This window comes from Lynx rufus, unplaced genomic scaffold (genome assembly GCF_022079265.1).
Source record: "Lynx rufus isolate CCGP_SWC_20201006 ecotype Redwood Valley unplaced genomic scaffold, mLynRuf1.p SCAF_28, whole genome shotgun sequence".
Lineage (NCBI taxonomy): Eukaryota > Metazoa > Chordata > Mammalia > Carnivora > Felidae > Lynx > Lynx rufus.
In genome coordinates, this window is record NW_025814843.1 from 8,640,018 (window position 1) to 8,664,497 (window position 24,480).

The window sequence follows — 24,480 nt, forward strand, 5'->3', positions numbered from 1 at the left end:
ACCGTGAGATCATGATCTGAGCTGAAATCAAGACTCAGGCACTTAACCGACTGAGCCACCCAGGCACCCCCTCCCCTGGCAAATTTCTTACCACCTGCCTGCTCACCCCCAAAATAATAAATAACCCGGAAGTGTTGTTCAAAATCTCTAAAGCTGAAGTTCTGTCTGCCATGTTCTTGGATGGTTAAGGTGGGGACGGATGGAGGAGTTCCCGGACTGGTGGCCATGGGCCACCCTGCCTGGTCACGCAGGCCTGTGGGCTGGAGGGCAGAAGGGGGACAGGAGCCTGGGGCTCCCTGCTCTTGCAACCCTGCGTACGGCCGTCCCTCCCCAGGGCCTCCCTTGGGGCCCCCACGACCTTCTAGAAAGGCTACTCCGAAGGCCAGAAGGCATAAGCAGCGTGGTCCAATGGTGCTGTCCCCAGCCGCCACCTCTGACCACGTCCCTTTCTCTGTCCCTTACAGACAGTCGAGCCTGTGGACCAACTGCTTCGGAAAGTGGACCCAGCCAAAGACCGGGAGCTGTGGGTCAGAGAGCACAAGACAGGCAACATCCGCCCCGTGGACATGGAGATTTAGACGGGCGTGCACGGCCCCGGGGGTCCTGCCGAGGAGAGGGGCCGGGGGGTCCCATGGAGAGCAGGTGGCCAGGGGGCCGCTGCTGGGTGCAGCTGTCCTCCCGCCCACTGTCCGGGTCTGCTGAGCTGGTGATTCCAGAAAGGCGGCCCCGCAGGGAGCTGCCTGTGTCCCCAGGCCAAGAAGACCGATCCACAGCCCTGCCCTTGTCTCCGAGGCTGAAGCCCCCCGATTCCTGTCCTGTGCTTGCTGCTCCGAGAACAGACTGAGGCTGGAACTTTATGGTCCCTGCTGCACCCTGTAGGGGTCACGTCCCCACCCAGAGCTGGCTGCGTCGCACGCTTGTGTCCCCGGAAGCCCCAAGGCCCTGCCTCCGGCTGTGTCGCGGGCTTTGGAGGGTCATGGGAGAAAGGTCCCTGTCTCCAACCCGGGATGAGGGTCAGAATCGTGGATAGAAGGCACCGTTCAGCTCAACAGCCCGCACCCAGAACCTCTTGCGGCCCGCCCTCTTAGTTTTTTTTCCCCCCGTTGCATTCTGGGAACCCACATCCTGGCTCTTCCTTTGCCACTTTTCATCGTCTGGGGTCTTGGGAATAAGGCCTGGTTCCTCTCTACCCAGACTGACCCTGCCTGGAGAGGTCAGGACGGAACTACCTCATTCAGCACATCGGCCCCAAGTCAGAGTGTTGAGTCGTGTTTTATATTCGGTCAGGCATCTCCCGTCAGGTCTCTGGGCCTGGAAACCTTCCTCCAACCCAGCCCTCGGCTGTTTCCTCAAGGAAGCTCCCGCCCCCACCCCCTCCCGGGCTCTTACTGGGGCTGGGTCGGTCCCCTGTGGGAGACGGGTTGGGATGGGTCTTTGCCACCCCCAGAAGAGGGCTCCTCCTGCTTGTGCGTGGGGGGTGGGGGGTGACTCTCCAACCCCCCCCCAACCCCCATGAGGCTTTCGCTCCCTGGTGGACACCGTGCGGGCATGGCAGACGGTCCTGGCTTCCAGGCAGTGTCCTGTCACCTTGACCTCCGCTTCGGCACAATCCAGAGCCCTGCTTGGTGCTGGTGCCCCCTTCCCCTTTCGCCACTCCCCCCCACCCCGAATTCCTGGGAAAGCCGGGTTAGTGCGTGACTTGGGAAGCTTTCAGCCCGTCCCATTGGGTTCTCGCTCATCAGTCTCTCCCTTTATAGAAACACGGCAAACAACCTTGTGCAGCATCTAACCCTGAGAATTGGCTCCAGGGGACCCGTAGAAGTGCCCCCTGAAGGTGGGCGTGATCACACGGCCAGCAGGGGGCAGAGTCTAGCCCAGAACCCGTGCCCTGAGAGCCCATCCTTCTTAGTTCGTCTTTCCCTTCGATTACTTTGGACGTGCAGGGTCCATACCCCACCCCCCCCCACCCCCCAACACACACAAGGTCATGATTCTAAGAGCACGACTCGCTGGTCCCTGGGTCTCACGTGCCGGGAGTTGATGACTTCGAGTCTTTCGGCCCCTCTTCACTGATTCAGAATTACCACCTCACAGCTTCTAGTAGAAAGATGCTGAGTATTCTAGAGCAAGCCAGACGTTGTCACTTTTCTTCTTGAACCATCCCCGACCCAGACGGGTCAGCGTGAAAGCCTTCCCCAGCGCGAGAGTGTGAGAATGGGTGCGTCCCTGCCACGGAGGACGACAGCTTCCAGATCTGGGGTTGGCGCCCATGACACCAGCGACCAATTTTAGGATGTTATTTCTGGGTTTCTCTATTCAAAATGGGTGCTCCAGTCATCGCTTTGTGGCTTAGTAAACTAATTTGTGGGTGATTTTCAAATGTTCAAAGCCAGTAAGTAGCCTTGTTACTAACACAGATATTTTGAGTGCGATACGGCTCGTTGATTTTGTTTTCTCCTTCCCGTGTGAGGATTCTTGAGTCTTCCTTTGCTCCCTGGGACAGGGGGAGCTCTCTTGCCTTTTCCAGGGGAGCCTGGATTGGGCCCCGTGTGGGCCGGTCTATTTTCCGGAATCATTCTTCCCGCCCCCCCTCCCCCACGTTAGTACACACTTCGTTTCTTTGCTTTTCGTTGTTCTCTCCTCCTCCGTTCATTGAGAATTTAGAGAAGGCTGGGCAGTGTGCTGAGATCTGGGGACAAGACCGGGCACGGGATCTCTTCGTTGGTATAGACTTAGACTTTTTTCACCGGGGCTCTTGCAATTCGGCGACCTTGGCATTCACACCCAAGTACTCTCTGCAGCATTGAGGTTTCCTGAGATCCTGTTATGCTGGTAGATCCGCGTTCATTCATTCACTCGCTCACTCGTTCACTTATCGAGTGATAACTGGGCATGAGCCAGGCGGGGTGCTGGAAACGTAGCTACATGTGAGACCGGCAGTCTCTCCCCATCCCCTTTGTTCTCCACGCAGACAAGGGGCTCTTGGGAGGTCTTTCTGGACAGTGAGAGCATTGCATCTGTCCCACATTCGACCCACCTGGAGCCTGTCTTGAGAACACAAACCACCGCCAGTGCGGGGTCCACCATTGGATGGCAGGTGGACAGTCAACAAGAGTGTAATCACCTGGTCACCAGAGCTCGCAGCCCATATCCGACTGGGATCTCAGAGATCTCTCTTGTTTCTTGTAAATAACTCTCCTCTCTTCACAAAGAGGAATAACGAAGCCCAAGGCCGGCCAGCGAGCCCAGTGAATGAAGAGCGCGGTCTGTTCACGGGGCTCCTGCCCTGGGGGGGGGAACCAAGCTTAGGGTGAAGTCTAGAATGTCCCAAAGCAAGCTTTGGGAGTAGCCCTCTGTCTCGTTGTTGTTGTTCTCTTTTGTTCTTGCGTTCGGGTTAGAAGAGGGTTGGCCAGGCGTATTCGGGAGTGTGTCTGGAATGTTCCTGAGCCCCTCCATTGTTCTCTTTCTCGGAACAGGTGGGTCCTTCTCCCTGCCCCCCGGGAAACATGGACGCACCTCGTTTGGTCAGTGAAAGCCAGATCGTTGAGAAACGAAATGTAAGACAAATGGTGTGCAGAGTAAGTCGGTTTCCATGACAGTGTCTGGGAGAAATCTCTTGTTCCTTCCTTTTTTTTTTTTTTTTTTTTTTTTCTGTCGCCTTCAATCACTATTGCAAAGCACCGGCCAGCAGAGCCATAGGGTAGCTGCGATCAAGACCACCTTGGGTCTCCTTTCTACCCTCCACCCACCTCCTGTCGAGCCAGGAGCATTTCTGCAGTAGGAGGCCCCCCTCATCGGGGCTGGTTAGCGACTGAAGCAGACGGGAACGCTGTGCATGTGCACAAAGCAGGGCTTTCTAATCCCTTTGTGAGAACCAATCGATTACTGGATGAGTGGATGGGTGCATGAACATCTCGGGCTGAGCCAAACTCCCTTCTTGGAAACACAAGCCATAAACTTCAAAGGACGGCAAAGACTTTGGCTTGTTTTAAGTGATTTCGCTTCCAGCCGTGCGTGGCCTTGACAGGGAGATCTTAAACAGGACCCTATGCTGGTGGTCGTGTACACAGAGAAAGCACTTTAAAGATGTGAAGTGAGGTACAGATCCGCATATTCCCCCCACCCCCAACCCCGTCGCGCCTCCAAGACCTACTGCCTTTTCTTTTCTTCAGGTTTATCGAGAGATATTTGACGTAACAGTATCGGGGCTCATTGATGTGCAGTGAGAGTCCTCCCGGCCCGTGAGTTTTGACAAATGCACCACCGAAATCAACATAATATTTCCATCACTCCTGAAAATTCCCTGCGGCTCCCTTACGGTCGATCCACTCCTGTCCCCCTTCCCCCCACTCCCGCTGGTGGGTTTTCTGATGCTGTGGCGTTTGCCTCGTCTAGAATGTCGGGGAAACGGAGTTGCTGATGCGGCCCTCGCGCCTTCTTCCTCTCGGCTTAATGCTTTGGGTCACCCACGTCGTGCGTGTGTCACCAGCGTGTCCCCTTGTCTCGCAGAGTAGCGCTCCGTTGCACGGGTGGGTGACCCACGGCCGCTTCCCCGCTCTTTGAAGTGAGTTGTTCGCGCCCGTGAGTGGTTCCCGGCCCGGGGTCTCCGGCTTATTTGCACGGCTGCTTCCTGTGTCTCCCGAGGCTCCCTCTCCAGATGCCAGCCGTGCCCACAGTGGTTCTTTGTGGTCCATTTGAGGCTTTTGTGCAGAAAGGGGCCAGGGAAGGGGGGGAAGGGGGCCTCCCACTTGTGTTGCGCTGTTGGCTGGCAAATCCACGCACTCCCTGGGACCCTGGCTTCAGCCCCCCGCCGTGGCCCTGGGCAGGCACTGAGCATTAGGAGGTGTGGAAAGCGAACAGACAAAGCGGGGGGTGAGAGCACGGGGCTGGCTCGTCAGCGGCCTTCCCCTGGATCTGTGTCGCTTCGTTGGTGGGCTGCAGGTGTCCATTCTGGTCTCCCCAGGCTCCTCCAGCTACTTTGCACGCTGTCCCCTTCTTGTTTCCGGTCCCTCACCTGACACCCGGTCGTGCCTGGCCTGGGCCCCACGGGCGCCGTTGTGCACGCTGGGGTCTGGAACCTGCCCGAGAGGGGTGCCCTGGCACTTCTCTGTGTAGACGCAAAGCGGAGCTAAAACTAAAGAGTTTCCTGAGCCGGTGAGAATGAGGCAGTTCCTCCCGGGCCCCTGAAGGAAGCAGAAGTCATTACCTTTTGGGTCTCGTCCGCCGATCTTTGATCGCGTGTGCTGAGGTCTTCGGGCGTGAAGAACGCTCTCTCCCCGCGAGGTTCCTGTCCCTGCTGGAGCCTCGTTCAGCTGGCGGTCACATCGAGCCAGGCGTGTGCCTGCGGCCCACTGGGTAGTGGCCGGCGGTGACGGAGATAGGACCAAACCCCACTAACGCCGGGCAGGCTGTGGGCGTGACCCCCAAGGTAATGACTCCACCAACCATGTCTCGCTTAGGTCCTGCTCAGTGGAAGGTGAGCCCTTGAAGGCAACCAGGCACCCCCCGCCCCGCCCCCAGCAAACAGAAGACATTCCTGGGTCCAGGCCAGGTGAAGGTGTTGGCCGTGGAGCCCAAGTCCGCAGGGTCCCATGCTTCGTGGGCGCCTCTGGGTCGAGATGTGCCAGGAAGGACTCCCAACATCCCCCCCCCCACCCCCGCGGGAGAATTTTTTTTTGTGGACGGTGAAGGACCCGATCCTGTTGCAACAGGCTTGGGTGGGAATAAGACCGGTGACCAGAACCGATGGTTTGTTTTCCTTGACCCTTTAGATGCTGGCGCGTGGCTCTGTCCGGAGCCTTTCTGTTGGGAGGGTCCTCTGACGGAGACGGGTGGCGGTGCCCCTCGGGTCTCTCTGTGTGCCGTTCCGGGGACATTGACCCTTGGTGTTTGAGAGACGTTTCTAGTAGGATTGCAGTGGTGGAATGCAAAAGGTCTGGGCTCGCGGGTGCTGTAATGGGGACGGTGTGACGTGGGGACAGAGAAGGAAAGCCTATGGCGTCGGGGCAAGAGCACTGGACTGGCCCCACTCTGTTGCCTCATTCGTCCCGTAACCCAAAGTCAAGTCACATTCCCTTCCGAGACCTCTACTCCCCTGTCAAGCGGAGACGCGCCCTTTCTGGCATCGCGCTCAGCGGACTGGCTCTTAGCAGCCACGTGGACCCAGGAACAGACATAGAAAGGGACGCCAGCCATCCTTGGCGACGAGGGGTCCCAAATTGGCATCCCTTCCCTTCCCTTCCCTTCGGAAGAGGAGATGGGGGCCGGGGGCGGGGGCAGCCCTTTCACAGACGAGCACGTCAGCAAAGCCCGTGACAGTGGAATTTTCTAACAAAATAAACTTGCTTATTTGGTCTGTTTTCTGTAACTTTTGCTAAATACTTTATACATTTTTAATGTTAAAAAGCTGCGTCTCCTGCCAGCATTGCTCATCCTGGTATGAATGTGTTTACCCCACATTGTATATCCTTCCTTCCTCTGGCTGCCTAGATCAGTAAATAACATCGATGTACCATAATTTATAAGTAACACTGTTGAAACTCTGATCCCTATGGAGGCTGTAACTCGCCCTTTCCTCCGGTCCCCCGGCTGCCCCCCGCCCCGTCCCCCGTAATAGCATTTGTGTGTATTAATGCTAAAGAACTAATGTTTAAAGGGTTTAAATTTTGAAGGCGTTTGCTATATATAATTGTTCTGCATTATTATAAAGCGTTTTCAGGAAGTTAAATGCTCTCTCTCTCTTTCTTCCCCCCCCCCCCCCCCACTTTGGCTCTGTGTATACACTCGAGATGCTTACATTCATCCCATGTAAAATAAACTGTCCAGAGACACTGGGTCCTGCTGGGTGACCCTCCTTCCTGGAGCCCGCTGTCACCCTCTCCTTTGTATAAATGGGCTCAGCATAACCACAGGGCGCCCAGGGGTGGTGATCATTTTATGCCTGATGTCTTAGCAGAGGGCACCTAGGCACTGACCGCACCCCCCCCCCCAGATGGGTACCACGATGCCAGACCCAGGCACTTGGCCTTGCTCGGCCCCCTCCCCTGGTGCCTAACGTCCCTGTGGACAGAAGTGGCTCCTGGCTTTTGTTCTCCCCCCATCCATCCATCCATCCAACCATTCATCCATGCAGTAATTATCGAGCACGTACTCGATCCCAAACACCACTTTAGGTCATGGGGACGCATCGGCGAGTGAGCCCTGCCCTCGTGGACCTGGCTTTCCAGCAGGGAGAGGCAAACAAAGAAGGTCGACATAATAACGAGTCTAGCGTGGCTGTGGAAGGTGCTAGGTGTTCGGGAGAAAGAAGCACAGGGCAGGGTGTGAGGCTGACCATGGGTACGTCGCAGTATTAAAGAGGGCAGCTGGGGTGGCGTCCTTGAGAAGGCGGCATTGGCTCGAAGGCAAGGAGACCCGGGTGGTGGGGGAGGCAGGTGCGGGATGGTGGGCGGGGACAGCTTCTGTGGGGCTTTGCTGGTCCTTGAAGGACTCTGGCTTTCACGCCGGGGAGGGGTTTCTGAGCCAAGGAGCACACGGCCTACTTCATGGCTATGGGGCTGGCTTCACAGCCTGCTGGGGACAAGGGCAGAGGCAGGGACCAGACCGGTGACAGTGCCTGCAGGAGGTGGTATCGTGGAAGTCAGGGAAGTCGTCGGGCCGGATGTGCCGGCACACTGGGGTGGGGTGTGACAGGTGCTGACGGGACAGGACGGCCCCAGGACTCCAGTCCAAGCCACCGAAAGATGGACAGCCACTTAGTGCAACAGGGGAGCCGTGGGAGGGCCGCCCGGACACCCTCTCCACACCCCCTTTCCGGGCACCAGTGCGGACGGGGGTGCCGGCTCCGGTTCCGGGACGAGTGAGGGAAGGCCGTCTTGTCCTTCGGCTCTGAGGAAGGGAAGGTAGGAGTTGGGGGTGGCATGAGTGTGGCGACCAGGCCCCCGTGAGCGGCCGAGATAGAGCTCCTGGCTCCGGGAGGGACCGACCCGGCCTCTGGGAAGAGACCGCTTCTTTCCGTGGAGGCAAGGCCGGGATGGGGAGACACAAACGGAGGACCTCTGGTTGGGGGGCCGGCCTCCTCCCCAGCACCCTCTGGGGTTCGAGGAGAGTTTATGGCCCCAGCTCAGACTTAACAAACCCATTCACAATACATCATCTCCAACAACTTGTTTGACTAAGGCGCATACGCATAAACTCTCCCTCTGATAGAAGATGTTTATACAGGTTTTCAAACAAACCCCCCAGGTCATGACCCCTCTCCCAACAGCATCAACACAGCTGCCTGTGGTCCTTTCCACGCGGCGGGGCCCTCCTGGGTACGACAACCTGAGGAATGTGGACCCGAAGTACCAGGCTGCTTCCCACCTGGTTCTGGCTCCTTCCTCCTTGACTTTGCACAGGGCAGAAGGCCCCCGGGCGGAGGGGGGGGTGTCTTTGGCTCCCTCCTGCGTTAACCCAGGGCCCTGTCTCCTTGCCCACCACCTCTTCTGCCAGGGCAACCCCAGCTCTTACAAAAATGGAGCTTCTTAGCCCCTCACTCAGGCCTCCTTGGGAAAGGAGGTAGTTGCAATGTAACAAAAAGACCCCGAACAGAGAGCCTGGCAGACCGGGGCTTTCCTTCCGGCTTTGCCGTTTAGCAACATGTGACCCAGGCAGGCTACATGCCCTTCAGGGCTCCGTTTCCTCCCGATAATATTGCCTCTCCTGATCCGCAGGCCCCACGCGGACAGGCCCAGCACGAGCAGGCATTTCTAATCACCTCCCCCCTCTGGTTCAAGGGCAAGAGGTGAAGCCTGTGGCCTCACTTTCATGGGCTGGAGTGGATTGGTTTGTTGGTTGGTTTTTGAGTTTGGTGACTGTCCTATTCCCAACTGCTCTTGAGAACAAATGCCTCACTACGGGATAGTGAAGTTCTAGGAAAAAAAAGAAAGGCCTTCCATTACGAAATCACATGCGCTCACAAACTGGTGGGAAAAAATAGTAAGTAAACACAGAGTCACACAGAAACACCCCCAACATTAAGGCCTCCTGAGAAATCCTCTGGAACCCCAGGGGTCAGCACTGAAAAATCTGGTAACACTGGGCTGTCATCTCGGATGACCACATTCACATGGCTTTGACCACAGGCAGCCCCTTCTGTGTGTGGTACAGGCCTTACCACCTGTCTTGTCCCTGATTCACCTGCTTCGCTCACTTCCTCCACCTGCTGGCCCCTGAAGGCAGTCTAGATTTTGATCCCTGTTGCAGATGAATAATAAGTAACACGAATTTAGCACTGACTGTGTGCCAGGCTCTAACTGCATTGCATGTATTAACTCATTTTAGCCTCAAAATAACAATGAGATAGATACTGTTTTTATGCCTTTTCACTCAAGGAATATTCACCGAGAGCCCAAACCTGCCAGGCACCATTCGGGCAGTGGCAATGTGGCTGAGAACAAAACAGAGAGAATCCCTGCCTTCACGGAGCTTTCGTTCTGGTACAGGCATAGCACACGGGATCATTAAAAGTGAATCAGGAGGTGTACCTGCAAGGGAGGAAAATAAAGCAGGGTTTGGGGCATGCAGACGGCTGGCAGCGGGGTGCGTTGTTGTAAATAGAGTAGTCAGTCCAGCTTGCTGAGAAGGTGACATTTGAGGAAAGCCCTGAAGGAGGTGAAGAATTTGAGGAGCACTGTAGGCACAGAGAGGTTAAGAAACACGCCTAGGGTCACACAGCTAGTAAGTTGCAAAGCTGGGGTTTGAACCGGGGCTGGCTCCAGAGCCTGGCTTTTAAGGGTTGCGGTGTAGGGCCCAATGCAAGATGCCACTCCTGTCCCTGGGACCTTCAGAGTTTGGGGTGGGGGGGAAGACAGGCCATGAGCCTCATGGCTTCTGGAAAGCTGGAGTCGAAGAGGAGGAGGAGGGACGGACAAGGGGCAGCGGGGAAGGCCAAGGCTTTGGCTCTGAAGTTTCTGACCTCCTGCCCTGTCCTCCCAGAAGGCCGAGATGGATTGGCCACCTGCTGTCAGCTCTTTATTTTAATCTTGGTGGGGGGGGGGGGGGGCCTGGGAGCTTGCACCCGCCCCCACCCGATCCCGGCCCCTCCTCCCTCCCAGTGCTGGGGTGAACCCGCCACACGGCCTCTCATCTGCCAGCACCTTCTCTGCCTCCAGCAGCACCCGCCTCTGCAGCCAGGAGACCACCCCAGCCGCCCGGCCTCACCCATGGGGAACAGCAAAAGCGGGGCCCTGTCCAAGGAGATCCTGGAGGAGCTGCAGCTGAACACCAAGTTCACAGAGGAGGAGCTGTGTGCCTGGTACCAGTCCTTCCTGAAGGACTGTCCCAGCGGCCGCATCACGCGACAGGAGTTCCAGAGCATCTACGCCAAGTTCTTCCCCGAAGCCGACCCCAAGGCCTACGCCCAGCATGTGTTCCGAAGCTTCGACGCCAACAGCGACGGCACCCTGGACTTCAAGGAGTATGTCATCGCCCTGCACATGACCTCCGCGGGCAAGACCAACCAGAAGCTGGAGTGGGCCTTCTCCCTCTACGACGTGGACGGCAACGGAGCCATCAGCAAGAACGAAGTGCTGGAGATCGTCATGGTCGGTCTCCAGCGCCCCGTGGTGGGACCGGGGTCACGGGCTTGGGGGGCGGGGTCCGGGCCCCCGCCGCCGCTGCCGCCCCCGGGGTGTGGGGGTGCCCGACGGGGGCCGGGCTGGCAGGTGGAGCGGGGATCCCAGCTCTGGGGCTCAGGGGTGCTGAGTGCACGGGAGGAGGGGTCTCCAGGGTTTCTTCTCTTCCTTCCTTCCTTCCTTCCTTCCTTCCTTCCCTCCCTCCTTCTTCCTTTCTTCTTTCCTTCCTTCCTTGCCTCCTTTCCTTCCTTCCTTCCCTCCTTCTTTCTTTCCTTCCTTCCCTCCCTCCTTCTTTCTTCTTTCCTTCCTTCCCTCCCTCCTTCCTTCCTCCCTTCCTTCCTTCCCTCCTTCTTTCTTTCCTTCCTTCCTTCCTTCCATCCTTCCTTCCTTCCCTCCTTCCCTCCCTCCTTCTTCCTTCCTTCCCTCCTTCCTTCCCTCCTTCTTCCTTCCTTCTTTCCTTCCTTCCCTCCCTCCTTCCTTCCTCCATTCCTTCCTTCCCTCCTTCTTTCTTTCCTTCCTTCCTTCCTTCCCTCCTTCCTTCCTTCCCTCCTTCTGTCCTTCCCTCCTTCTGTCCTTCCTTCCATCTGTCCTTCTGTCCATGTGCCCTTCCATTCATCCTTCCAACCTCCATTAAAATGTTTCCAAACCTTCCACAGTACATATTCAGCTTCTTCCACAATTAGTTTTAAGTCTGTAACATGTTTCCAATACACAGCAGAAGGAGGCCAGCTTTGAGGGACGTGAAATCTGGGTTCCAGGCCTCATGGTCTTTCGTAGCCTGGGACAGGCCACTTCACCCCGGGCTGTTGGGTCGGGGGGCTCTGCTTTCACACCCACCGCCCCCCTCCCCAACCGTGTGCTCTGGGCTGAGTGAGGGGTCTTCAGGCTCCTTGCTGGCCAGCGCTTCCGCAAACACACTCACTCTCCTTCCCGCCCGCACTGGCCCAGCATCACATCATTTGCTGTAAAGAATTTAGGTGTCTCGAGAATAGTCCTATTTAATAGGTGAAACTTAAAAGCAATTGCAATTGCCTTTAATTCCATCATCCAGAGGGAGAGACCGTCAGCATATTGGTATATGCCTTCTAGCCTTTCATCTCTATATATTTAAAGATAATTTTAGGAACTATGGCATCGCCATGTATGATTTCTATCAGAACTTTCTTCGGTTACGATTTTGTTATGTTTTCTCTCTCCGTGGATCCTCTTCGAAACCATTTTAAATAGTTGCTTAAAATTCCATCTTAATGGAAGTGCCATAAAAAACATATAAGTAGCCCCATATTTTGGGGCAATTCGGATGCTTCTATTTTTTCCGTATGATGTCATTTGAGGTGCTCTTCACTTGGTATCTTTTCCCTAAATCTTTTTAGTCCCCCCTCACCCCACATCCTTGCTTTATTTCCCTAATTCCGTGCCTGGCGAGAGGGGAGACTGTTTCCGTCTTTTATTTCATTTTTTTGGTGCATTTGTAACCTTGTTTTCGTTTGTACGGCCCACCCCCCGATTAGGGAGAGACCATAGACCAAGTAGCCAAGAGGGCGGCCCGCGGGCAGCAGACTCTGCTAGGGCCTCCCGTTCAGGGCGGGAACCTCACTGGCACCGGGGCACCGCCCACAGACAGCTCCCCTGGGTTGGCAGGTGGCCTGGGACAGGGACCGCGTCCTCAGAACCACCTAAAGGGGGTCAGGCCCAGCCGTGGCCTGCAAGTTGGTTGCTCCTTGAGGAAGAGGAGGAGGAAGGGGAGGGAGGGGGGGAGGGGAAGAAAGAAGGGAGGGAAAGAGGGAGAGGGGGCGGGGTAGCAGCCAGCCGCTGAGGCTGTGCAAGGTGGTGCCCGGGTTCTGCAATTCACTGGATCGCGCGGCCGCTGCCCTGGGAGACCCAAGTTATGGGTTCTAATCCCAGCTCTCGTGGCCTTGGAAAAAATCTCTGGGGCCCGGGGTAAGGCCTGTTCCTTCACTGAGCCCCTGGCGGTCTGTCCTCGGAGTTAGAAGCAGGGTGGGGCAGACAGGCACGGTGGCCGGTGTTCAGCAGTTGGGCCTGCACGTGGTCGCCCCGGCTCAGGACAGAGAGAGGCGTTCAGGGAGCCCCCCACCCACACTTGCTGGGCCCCCCTAGGCCCTGAGCGCTGCCAGCCAGGCTCCTGCCTGGAGTGGATTTTTGCTTCTCTTGCTACAGCTTGCGGGGGGAGGGACGGGGGAGAGGGGGGACTTGGGAGGAGACTTCCCAAAGCTTTTGACCTTCCCTCCAGGCTAGTTTCACAGGCTTACTGCGCCTGCCTCGGTGTCTCCAAGGTGCCCCCCCACTCCCACCCAACACGCCTGCCTGCCCTCCAGGCCTGGGTTTACGGAGCTGGTGGAATCCCAGTAACCCGGAGCTGGCAGAGCCCAGGGAGACCTGCCCAGGTCTCCCCTCCCTGTCACCGGCGCTGCTTTGTCCTACGTCACACATCGAGCTCCTTTACTAGCGCGAGCAGAGGGAGGCGAGAAGGATCCTGGAGCCTAAATCTAAACCTTTCTCTGGATCCCCCCCTGAGCGGAAGCATAAATGAGAGGCTTCCTGTGTCCTGGGTGGGGTGGGGGTGGGGGTGGGGGTGGGGGCTTTGGAATGTTCTCGTTGACACTCCCCTCTCCCCCAGCCTCTGGGATGCCCTCCAAGTGGAGGTTCTAGAACCAAACTGCTGGGTTAGAATCTCTGCTCTGCTTCTAGCCGGGAGACTTTTAGCACACTAGTTTGTCTCAGTTTTTGCACCCATAAAATGGGGCCAGTGACACCCACCTCGTGAGGTTGTCGTGAAGGTAACAAATGATGTTTGGAAATGTGGCACGGGAAGTGTTCAACACTTCTCACCAATTCTTACCACGCGGCCAGCCCGGCTGGGCAACCAAGGTACCACATGGACCCGGAAGAAGCCGTTTGATATCCTAAAACTTCCGGGCATCAGGCTCAAGGTAGCGGATCCCAGACTGCAACCTGGGGGCTGCTGTGGGCTTATCATCAGAACGCTTTTAAGTTCTTCCTCTCATATTTTCATAAAATGAAAGTAATGTGCCTACATGGTCGGGAAATGCAAAAGGCACAGGAGGGAGAAAATAACCGACGGCCTCTTCACTTCTCCACCATGTTCCCTGTCCCTCCTGAGGATCTCGGAGGTGGAGACGCCCCGACCCCACTCCCGTGAATTCTGGTTCAGCAGGGCAGCCCGGGGCCTGGACATCTGCATTTCAGTCTCTGCCATAGAGGATGCTTGGCCCCGGGCGGGGGGGAGGGGGTGCACCCAGGCTTCTGCTTCTCCTTCTGATGAGACCTTCATCTTTATTTGGTTCAGGCTATTTTCAAAATGATCAGTCCCGAGGACGCGAAGAACCTTCCAGAGGATGAAAACACCCCAGAGAAGCGAACCGAGAAGATCTGGGGGTTCTTTGGAAAGAAAGATGATGGTGAATTCCCTCCCCTTCATAGCCTGTGGTTTTACGGTCACGGGTTGTTTCCTGGAGACCCCGAGAGTGATCCTTCCGGGGGCCAGTGCCCAGACAGGACCAGGACACCTCATCCCAGCATGCACGGCAGGGCTGTCTGGGGGCTTGGAGTTGCGGGCAGGGGACACCCCATCCCAGCATGCACTGCAGGGCTGTCTGAGGGCCTGGGGTCGGGGCCGGGGGACACTCATCCCAGCATGCACTGCAGGGCTGTCTGAGGGCCCGGGGTCGGGGCCGGGGGACACTCATCCCAGCATGCACTGCAGGGCTGTCTGGGGGCTTGGGGACAGGGGCAGGGGACATCTCAACCCAGCATGCACTGCAGGGCTGTCTGGGGGCCTGGGGTCGGGGCCGGAGGACACTCATCCCAGCATGCACTGCAGGGCAGTCTGGAGGCCTGGGGTCGGGGGCAGGGGACACCGCATCCCAGCATGCACTGCAGGGCTGTCTGGGGGCCTGGGGTCGGGGCTGGAGGACACTCATCCCAGCATGCACTGCAGGGCAGTCTGGGGGCCTGGGGTCGAGGGCAGGGGACACCGCATCCCAGCATGCACTGCAGGGCAGTCTGGGGGCCTGGGGTCGGGGGCAGGGGACACCCCATCCCAGCATGCACTGCAGGGCAGTCTGGGGCCTGGGGTCGGGGGCCGGAGGACACTCATCCCAGCATGCACTGCAGGGCAGTCTGGGGCCTGGGGTCGGGGGCAGGGGACACCCCATCCCAGCATGCACTGCAGGGCAGTCTGGGGGCCTGGGGTCGGGGGCAGGGGACACTCATCCCAGCATGCACTGCAGGGCAGTCTGGGGGCCTGGGGTCGGGGGCAGGGGACACTCCATCCCAGCATGCACTGCAGGGCTGACTGAGGGCCTGGGGTCAGGGCCGGGAGACACTCATCCCAGCATGCACTGCAGGGCAGTCTGGGGGCCTGGGGTCGGGGGCAGGGGACACTCCATCCCAGCATGCACTGCAGGGCTGAGGGTCTGGGGTCGGGGCCGGGGGACACTCATCCCAGCATGCACTGCAGGCTGTCTGGGGGCTTGGGGACAGGGGCAGGGGACATCTCAACCCAGTACGCACTGCAGGGCAGTCTGGGGGCCTGGGGTCGGGGGCAGGGGACACCCCATCCCAGCATGCACTGCAGGGCCGTCTGGGGGCCTGGGGGGGGGCGCCTGGAGGGGGGTCAGCAGAGCAGTCAGCAGGGCCCAGCTCTGCTCCAGCCCTGGAACAGAAGCTGCTGATGGGGAATGCCACCACACGCCCCTGGCTCGCCCAGCTCCATGGCTGCCTGAGCCTCTGGGGCCGAGGGAAGGCTCTGGGTGGTGGGGCGCCTGTGAAGGACATCTGTCGCCAGCCTCAGCGGCCCTCGGAGTGGTGGAGAGTAAGGCCAGCAGCTCCTAAGCCGAGCGGACGCAGTGGCGGGTTTAGGGGAACTACAAAGCAGCTTTCTGTTTAAACGGGCTGCTTATCCGCCTTAGACGCTTGGGCGTGCTTTACTCGGTCTTAAGGATGCTCTCTGCAAGGTTAGGACAGGGCCGGCCGACTTTGGCTCAGTCTCCGGCCGTATTAGCATCGAGTCCCCGGTAAGTGGGCTTACCTGGTTTTACTCTAGGGAGTCAGTCTGGGTCCCGGAGAAGATGGAATTCAATTTAGAGTAGATTGCAAGGGATTTACTGAGGAAGGGCCTAGGGAGGCCGGGCTCGGGGAGGAGGGACTCGGAGGAGGCCGGGAATGCCACCAGACTGCAGAGAAGGTGGGACCCGCAGAGGAAGGTGCAGCAGAGAGTGGCGTCAGGCGGGAGCTGCAAAGTCACGTGGTCACAGGGACCCGGATGGTGAAGGGACAGAAGGGGACAGTAGGCCTACTACGTGACAGGGACTGGCAGATAGTGGTCTGATGGCTTCCTGCTGATTGCTGCAGGCCCACTGGGGCCCACTGGGACCCCATCACCTGATTTTCTCTCTTTCTTTTTTGGTAAATTTTTTGTTTACTTATTTTTGAGAGAGAGAGCACAAGCGGGGAGGAGGCAGAGAGAGAGGGAGACACAGAATCCAAAGCGGGCTCCAGGCTCCGAGCTGTCAGCCCGACGCGGGGCTCGAACCCACAATCCATGAGATCACGACCTGAGCCAAAGTCGAGGTTCAACCGACTGGGCCGTCCAGGCACCCCACCCCCACCCCCACTGGCTCTTTAACCCCGTCTGGCACATCGCTCAGGTCTGCTTCGTGTGGGGTCCCCTGTTCTACCTGAAAACTGACCCAGGTGAACATCACGGTCACAGGAGGCGGTGGTGTTCGGGGGCTGGCTCCGGATGGCCCCACTGGAGACAATGAATGCCTCACTCCACAGTTGGGCTCTGACTGTGGAAGTTTCAAGCTCTGTGTGAGGCTGATGGGGCAGCTGAACCTTTACGACCCAAATTTCACGACCCAGACCTGTGCAGAGAATCACCCTGAACCCGGGAAGGCACTAAGGATTTCCAGAAGGCGCGGAACATAGGCCAATGGAAACCCAGTTCAGTTCAGCCGAGCTTTGCATGTAGCAGGTGCTGTGCACAGAACCGTAAGGAGAAAGACGCTCCTCCTTCCAGAGGTTTTTCAACATGGGACTGCCTTCCCCATCAGACCAGGAGCTGCAGCGACCTCAGCCCCAAGCACAGTGGCACTGCCACAGCCCGAGCACTGGGAGGGGGACGGAGAGACCTCTCCGCAAGCCAGGCTCTCCCAGGGAACCACGTTTGGACCCCTCACTTGTCACTCCTCACTCCCTGGGTGGATGCTGTTTCCTGCTTCTGACAGGGATTCTGTTTGCTTTGCTCAGTCTCCCAGAAGTCCCCCCCCCCCAACCAGGGCTTGAAGCTTGGGGGCTAGGGCAATATTCTAAATATTTAATAACCAGCAAGGCAAAGGCTTGCTATGAAATGTTCTAAATATTTAATAACCCACCAGAAAAGTCGAGGCTCCGGAATGCACCCTGGAGGATCACCGAGAGGCCCAGGGCGCCCTGGGGAGGAGCTGGGTCTCTGGGGGGCGGAAGCCTCGGGGGGCGCAGATACTCCGCGTTTTCATATTGGATAATGTCCGCACGGGGCGCGCTGGCCGGCCTCAGCTCGGCCGCAGCTTGAAACAGCCGAGCCTGACGGCGCTCTTTTTCCCCCCTTCGCGCACAGACAAACTCACGGAGGAAGAGTTCATCGAGGGGACCCTGGCCAATAAGGAAATCCTGCGACTGATCCAATTTGAGCCTCAAAAAGTGAAGGAAAAGTTAAAGGAGAAGAAACCCTGATGCCAACTGCGCAGCCCTGTCCCCCTCACCCCTTCCCCCGCCGCGCACAGAAACCCGGGCATGCGCACACCTCCCCAGGGGCCAAGGGGGTTTCCCAGGCCTTAGCGTCCCTCCCGTTCCTCCCAGCCACCTCCTCTCCCTTGCCCGCCCCTTGGGGCCTCCGTGATAATCCCAGGATTGGGTCGCTGGAGTCCTACCAACCCCCCCCCCCCCCCCACCGTGTAAGCTCCTTTGTGGTTTGCTGGGTAAGCAGGTTCCAATAAATGCGAGAGGAGCTGGGCACACAGCTGACTGGTCGTTCTTGAACTGGGAGAAGGAATGATTTCTGTTGTCTCAGCCTCCGAGACCAGGACGTATGGCCGTTGCAGACACCCGCCAGGGTGGGGAGGGGTGAGGGGAGGGGAGCAAGCATTGCCCTGCTCTCTGGCAGATGGAGGGCTGCAGGGGGTGCCCTGTGGGCCTCCAACAAGCTGTTCCGGGTGGTGAGGTTACCGTGGAGACCTGCACAGCATGGGCAGGAGGGGCCGGCTGCTCGAGAGGGTCAGGGAAGGGGTTATTGTTACAATCACCTGCCTAAGACACCCCTCCAGTATCAGACAAGTAGGAGCCGGCTCGGGGGAGAAGAAGGACCTTGGGTCCAGCTCAGGGTAGCCCAAGGGTTGAGCCAAAGGGCTTCAGGGTTCCTTCGCCAACCCCCACCCTGCCCCCCAGCCCTCCACGAGTGAATCTGATTTGTTGGGGAGTCAGGTTGGGGGCTTTTCACTTCTCTCTGAAGTCAGGGCACCCGTGTCACTTGAGTTGAAAAGGAGATAGGGCACCTGGGTGGCTCTGTTGGTTAAGCGTCCACCCAGGACATCGATTTCGGCTCAGGTCATGATCTCATGGTTGTGAGATCAAGCCCCGGGTGGGGCTCTGTGTTGAGTGTAGAGCCTACATGAGGTTCTCTCTTTGCCCCTTCCCCCCACTCACATGTGCTCGCACACTCTCTGTCTCTCAAAAATAAAAACAAAACAAAAATGCAAATTAAAACCACTCTAGCTACCATCCCGTACCTGTTAGGATGGCAATTATCAAAAAAGGAGAAAGTAGGTGTTGGCAAGGATGTGGATAAATTGGAACCCTTGTGCTTGGTGGGTGGGACTATAAAATGGTGCAGTTTCGGAGAACAGCCTGGCCATTCCTCAGCTTGGTTAAACAGAATGATCATGTGATCCAGCCGTTCTTCTAAGCATCTATCCAAAGAATTGAAAACAGAGACCCAAGCAGACCCCTTCACACCGCCATGCTGACACAGCATGATTCCACAGTGGCTAAAATGGGGAAGCAACCCAGGCGTCCATCAACCGATGAATGGATCGAAAAAATAGCCGTACAATGGAATATTATTCTGTCATAAGAAAGAATGAAATTTGGGGTGCCCGGGTGGCTCAGTCGGTTCAGTGTCCAACTCGGCTCAGGTCATGATCTCACGGTCCGTGAGTTCGAGCCCCACATTGGGCTCTGTGCTGAGGGCTCAGAGCCTGGAGCCTGCTTTGGATTCTGTGTCTCCCTATCTCTCTGTTCCTCCCCTGCTCTCTCGCGCTCTCTCTCTCTCTCAAAAATAAACAAAAAAGAATGAATGAAATTCTAGTACATGCTGCACCATGGATGAACCTTGAGGACATTATGCTGAGCGAGGTAAGCCAGTCACCAAAAGACAAATACCGTGATTCCGCTGATATAATTAATGTACCTAGAGTCGTCACGTTCAGAGACAGGAGGTAGAATGGTTGTGCCAGGGGCTGGGATGGGAAGATGGGGGGTTATTGTTTAATGGGGGCAGAGTTTCCGTTTGGGAAGGTGAGAAAGTTCTGGAGACGGACGGTAGGGATGGTTGGACAAGAGTGACTTAATGTCACTGAACTATAGACTTAAAAGTGGTTAGAGTGGCAAATTCGGTGTTATATATATTTAACCACAGTAAAAAACAGAATCACTCAAGAACTTCTAAAAATACCTGTGTCCAGGTTCATTCAGACCAATTTCGTCAGAATCTCTGGCTCAGGCCCCGGCCATCAGTGTTTCTAGAAATTTCCTCAGGTAATTGTCATGCCAGGATTGAGACCCACTAGGCCAGACCTTCAAAGCAACAAGCAAAGTGAATGACCTACGGGGTGGTCTAGATGAGGGAAGACATTTGCTCCCCGCCCTCTCGACCGCTGACCTCTGACCTCTGTCCCCTACCCTTCTGCCCACTCCTCTTGGTCCCCGAGGAAGCTTAATGCCACAGCCCTTTCTTCTATTTCTTTTTTTTTTAAATTTTTTTTAACGTTTATTCATTTTTGAGAGACAGAATGCAAGCAGGGGAGGGGCAGAGAGAGAGGGAGAGGGAGACACAGAATCTGAAACGGGCTCCAGGCTCTGAGCTGTCAGCACAGAGCCCGACGCGGGGCTTGAACTCACGAACCGTGAGATCATGACCTGAGCCGAAGCCGGCTGCCTAACCGACTGAGCCACCCGGGTGCCCCCTGTTTCTTCCACTTCTACCCAAGAACAGCTCACTGGGTCCTTCAAGGCACCAGTAAGAAACACATGTCAAAGAATCGACCACATACAAACCAAATTAAATAAACTTGTTATTTTAATGTTTTGCAAGACAAGAGCAAGCTGTGTGTGTGTGTGTGTGTGTGCGTGTGTGTGTGTGTGTGTGTGTGTGTGCGTGTGTGTGTGTGTGTGTGTGAGTGTGCGTGCACGCGCCCACATGCACGCCATTTGCGGAGTGAAGACAGGGCGGGACATATTTACAGATGCTTTGGGGAAAGAAAAGTTCCCTCTATTCGAGGCCAGATCCCGGGTGACTCACCCGCATCTGATGATCCCAGGACATTTCTGTCCTGTGTCACCGATGAACGTGTGCTGAGTGCCTACTCTGGTCCAGCTGTGCTGGGACCCCAGCTTTCTAGGACGAGGAAAGTCAGAAACATTGAGAGCAAGGAGAAATTAGAAGGATGTGTATTTTAATGACTGAACTCTGGAAAATCTGGACCCCGCCCCCCCACAAATCCCCCTTTGCTTTGTTATGCCCTCGTCTGTCCTGGGGAAAGTGCCAAGAAAACCTCAATCACCAAGATAAATAATATTTTGGGGCAATCGTTTAAAAATAGAAACGAATATTAAAAAGTCCATGATGAGCAGAATAGTCAATAAAGTCGGGATCAGGCTCTGACTTTGTAGGAACTGACCTCACTCTCAGCCTGGCCCTGGTTCTGGTAAAAAGTTATGTTTATAAAGGGCCCATCCGCTGTAGCTTGCGGATTATAGTTTATTTTTTTAATGTCATGTTAAAATATCACTTATCGTGACAATCGAGGTGTTTTTCCCAGGACTGTCCGAAATCTTGTACCCAAACTGCGTTCCTCACCTGCCTCACCCTTGTCCCCACCCGTGTTGCAAAGCATCCTTGACAATGGAGTTGCCAAATAAAATACAGGATGCAGGACTTCATCTGAGTTGCAGATAAAGGGGGAATACTGCTACAATACGATTATTCATGTATCTGAAATGCAAATGTAACTGACTGTTATGTATTTGAACTCCTAAGTCTGGCAACCCGCCTTGATAAATACCATACCGTCCCTCCCCCTGTTGCGTGGCTCTATCTGGTCCCCTGGCAACGTACCCGCCCACGTACACATGCATTTTGCACTCCCTAAAAGCGACACTCCAGGGAATGAACACGCTTTTCTCTAGGCTGTTCCTCCTGTGGTTTTCCTTCAGCCCCTTGACTTATGCATTCAGTCGCTGAGCCTGACTCTAATGGCCCGGACCCCGCTCAGCCTCCGGATCACGCTCCCCTCAAGGTCTCCAGCATGCAAGACTGGGACGTGAACTTGATGCCAAAGTGGCCGGGGTGCGTGGGGAAGACCGGTGACTCTGAACCGTGCTCTCGGGGAGCAGAGCCAGGGCGGTGGGCCTCCAGCCTAGATCTCGCTCTCTTCCAGAATCTCCTCCATGGTGTGGGTCAGGGTGAAGTCTCCCTCGCTGCTCTCGGACAGGCTGCTGCCCCGGGGCCAGGCCCCGTGTCCCCGTGGCGGCCGAGCGCCCAGCCCCCCCAGGCCCTGCATGGCCAGGTGCAGGAGCTGCCCACCGCCCGGCGAGGGCTGCGGCTTCTGGAGCGTCCCCTTGCCGTCTGCCTGGGACAGCTTCTTGGGACATTTCCCCAGGAATCGGAAGTTCTTCTCCAGGACCCAGGCCCTGCAGCCGGAGTGGCGGGCGAGCAGGAAGCGGACCCAGTGCTTGCGCAGCTCAGCCTTCACCTGCCGGGGTGGGGGTGGAGGGGAGAGAGGGCGGGTCACTGCCCTGGAGTCACTCTGCCGTGTGTGTGTGTGTGTGTGTGTGTGTGTGTCCTCTCGGTGATTATTTACTGCGTGGCTCCTACGTGTCGCCGCTGGGACACTTACCTCCTAACTGGGGATGATGAGCAGACAGAAGCAACTGAGAAGCACAGGACGCTGAGCAGGACAGTGGGGCGAGGGGGCAGAACTTTCAGATACGGTGTTCTGGAAAGGACTGTGTCAAGGCAGCACAGGACACGTGCCTGGCGGGCAAGGTGCCCCCTCGCGAAGACAGAGGCAGCAGCAATGAACAGGGAGGGGGAAGCGAGTTTTGCTGTCGAGAAGCTCCCATTCTAGTGGGTGAAAGGGGGCCTGGAAATTCCACCAACTCCTAAAGCCGAGAGAGAACCGTCTGGCCCCTGCCCCCCTCCTTTCGAGCCTCTTTCCAGTGTTTGCAATAATATTAATAAGAAAAGCCGTCATAGTTACCAGGTGTGGGGCTTTTACCAGGAGCTCAGCAAGCCCAGGGCAATACTATAGGGCAGGGACAGATATTATTCCCAATGTACAGATGAGAAAACTGAGGCTCAAATAGCTACTGTGCCCCGATTGACTCAGGGTTGGGTTCTGAGCTTTTCACTCATCCCAACACCTTTTCCCATGGTCTCAGCTGACTCCTGCTCCCCCTGCTGGGTGCTCAGGGTACAAATTTGTCCCAATACGTGCCCGGCACTGCACCCACCCCGCCCCACGGCACCATCACACGCCCAGCCACCTCCAGGGGGGACAGCAGGAGGCCAACCCCGGCCTCACCGGAACCTGGCTGGCCGCTCCGGAGACGTACCTCTCCATTGGCAAAGCAGTACTGCAAAGCCACGAGCAATCCCTGTAACAAAAGGAGGAGGCGGTGAGAGGTTTGACTCGGTCAAAGGTGTCCGAGAGTCCCCTGGAAAGCCCAAGGGCCCGCCAGTCCTGGTAGCGTCCAGAAGAGGCAGACAATTACAATGCTAGCACTAACCAGAGGGTCGTCATCCGGGTTATGTTAACCTGGATTTCGTTGGGGTCTCTTCTCACTTTGACCCCCCACCCCCCACATCAGCCCAGATGTTCGCTTAGATGCTTACAGGTGAATGACGATGGAATCCCAAAGACCCTATATTCTTCACCCAGTTGTACAAATATTGTACAAGACCGCCGTCCCACGTCTACTTGCCCACAGTGAGCCTTGGCTAACTGTTTTGGGCCCGAATTTCATTCTTTCCTTTTGGGAGCTCACCCTCCCCTATTCTCCGGGCTTCTGGGAAGGCTGCCAGTCACGGTCCCCACGTTCCAGGATGGTCATCACCACAATAAACCAGCCCAAATGGGCACAGGGCCCAAACAGGGCCAACTGAGTTCTTTTCACTGGGAACAGAAAAAAGGGTTCAACTCTCTTCCCTGTGTTTGCCAACTGTATCCTGTCCAAGGAAGCCTGGAGATGCTCATGAGTACCCAGCTGCATGGAGGGGGCAAGGATGATGCCAACAGAGAGAAAAGCAGAGGCTGGAGATGGTAAGATTTACAATTTTTGTTGGAGTACCTGGATCTAGCTATGCCTTCTCTTGTCAGAACATTTGTTTTCGAAAGGTAGATTGGGGTGCCTGGGTGGCTCAGTGGGTTGGGCATCCAACTTCAGCTCAGGTCATGATCTCAACGTTTGTGAGTTTGAGCCCCGTGTCGGGCTCTGGGCTGACAGTGCAGAGCCTGCAGCCTTCTTCAGATTGTCTCTCTTTCTCTCTCTCTCTCTCTCTGCCCCTCCCCCACTCACACTCTTGTGTCTCTCACTCAAAACTAAATAAACATTAAAATTATTTTTTAAAAAGAGAAAAGTTAGGGGCGCCTGGGTGGCTCAGTCAGTTGCGCGTCTGACTTCGGCTCAGGTCACGATCTCACGGTCTGTGGGTTCGATCCCCGCGTCGGGTTCTGTGCTGACAGCTCAGAGCCTGGAGCCTGCTTCGGATTCTGTGTCTCCCTCTCTCTCTATCCCTCCCTGACTAGTCCTCTGTCTCTCAAAAATAATAAATGTAAAAAAAATTAAAAAATAAAGAAAAGATAGATCATTTCATGCCAGTAATTTCTCATCACGCTTAGATAAAATAGTATCTCCTCACCACAGAAGGGACTAAAGGCGACCTGGGCTCGGTGTCTGTGTCGCTGACTTGATCTTTGTGCCCTGTTTACCCTTAACCACTGTTTTCCAGCCACACCGGCCTTCTGGTTCCCTCCAGCATCTCAAGCTAATGTATTAGTTACCTGTTGCCATATAACTTGGTAGATCAAAACAGTAAAGATTTATCGCCTCACATACTTACTATGGGCCAAGAATCTGGCAGTGGCTAAGCTGGGTATTTTGGCTCAGGGTCACCGTTCAAATTATGGTCAAGATGTTGGATGGAGCCTTAGTCATCTGAAGGCTTGACTTGCTTCCAAGATGGCTCACACGCCTGGCACGTTGGTGCCGGTGGGTGGTAGGAGGCCTCAGTCTCCCCCACAGAGCTGCTTGAATGTCCTCATGACACGGGGGCTGGCTTCCCCCAGAGTGGGGGTTGATCCAAGGGAGCAAAATGGAAACTACAACCCCTTGATGACGTGGCCTCCAAAGCCACACACCTTCATGTCCACAATACGGTCACACAGGTCAACCCTATTCCATATGAACGGGGACTCTGCGGGGCCGTGAGCACCAGGAGGAGACGATCCTTGGGGGCCATATTGGAGACTGACTAGCATGACTCATTCCTTACTGAGGTCCT

The 24,480-nt window shown here is 56.3% G+C and overlaps 3 protein-coding genes across 10 annotated transcripts in view; 2 read left to right on the forward strand and 1 right to left on the reverse strand.

Annotated features, from left to right (window-relative positions):
- Positions 1 to 6,727, forward strand: part of GAS7 (growth arrest specific 7) — a 217,170-nt gene extending 210,443 nt beyond the window's left edge. For all 8 annotated transcript variants that reach the window (XM_047090167.1, XM_047090174.1, XM_047090175.1 and 5 more), the window contains one exon: positions 465 to 6,727. In XM_047090167.1, the coding sequence (XP_046946123.1) occupies positions 465 to 578 (114 nt within the window). In that variant the 3' untranslated portion in view covers positions 579 to 6,727. The remainder of the gene's footprint in view (positions 1 to 464) is intronic.
- Positions 6,728 to 10,037: 3,310 nt separating this feature from the next.
- Positions 10,038 to 17,647, forward strand: RCVRN (recoverin). The gene is made up of 3 exons (XM_047090116.1): positions 10,038 to 10,586; positions 13,945 to 14,056; positions 17,260 to 17,647. Exons 1-3 carry the CDS (start codon positions 10,206 to 10,208, stop codon positions 17,373 to 17,375), a joined length of 609 nt encoding a protein of 202 aa, XP_046946072.1. The 5' UTR covers positions 10,038 to 10,205; the 3' UTR covers positions 17,376 to 17,647.
- Positions 17,648 to 21,334: 3,687 nt separating this feature from the next.
- The window catches only part of GLP2R (glucagon like peptide 2 receptor), a 53,210-nt gene continuing 50,064 nt past the window's right edge, over positions 21,335 to 24,480 (reverse strand). The window contains exons 12-13 of the mRNA XM_047090084.1: positions 22,533 to 22,574; positions 21,335 to 21,670 (exon numbers count right to left, since the gene is read on the reverse strand). Coding sequence (XP_046946040.1) covers positions 21,335 to 21,670; positions 22,533 to 22,574 — 378 coding nt within the window. The remainder of the gene's footprint in view (positions 21,671 to 22,532; positions 22,575 to 24,480) is intronic.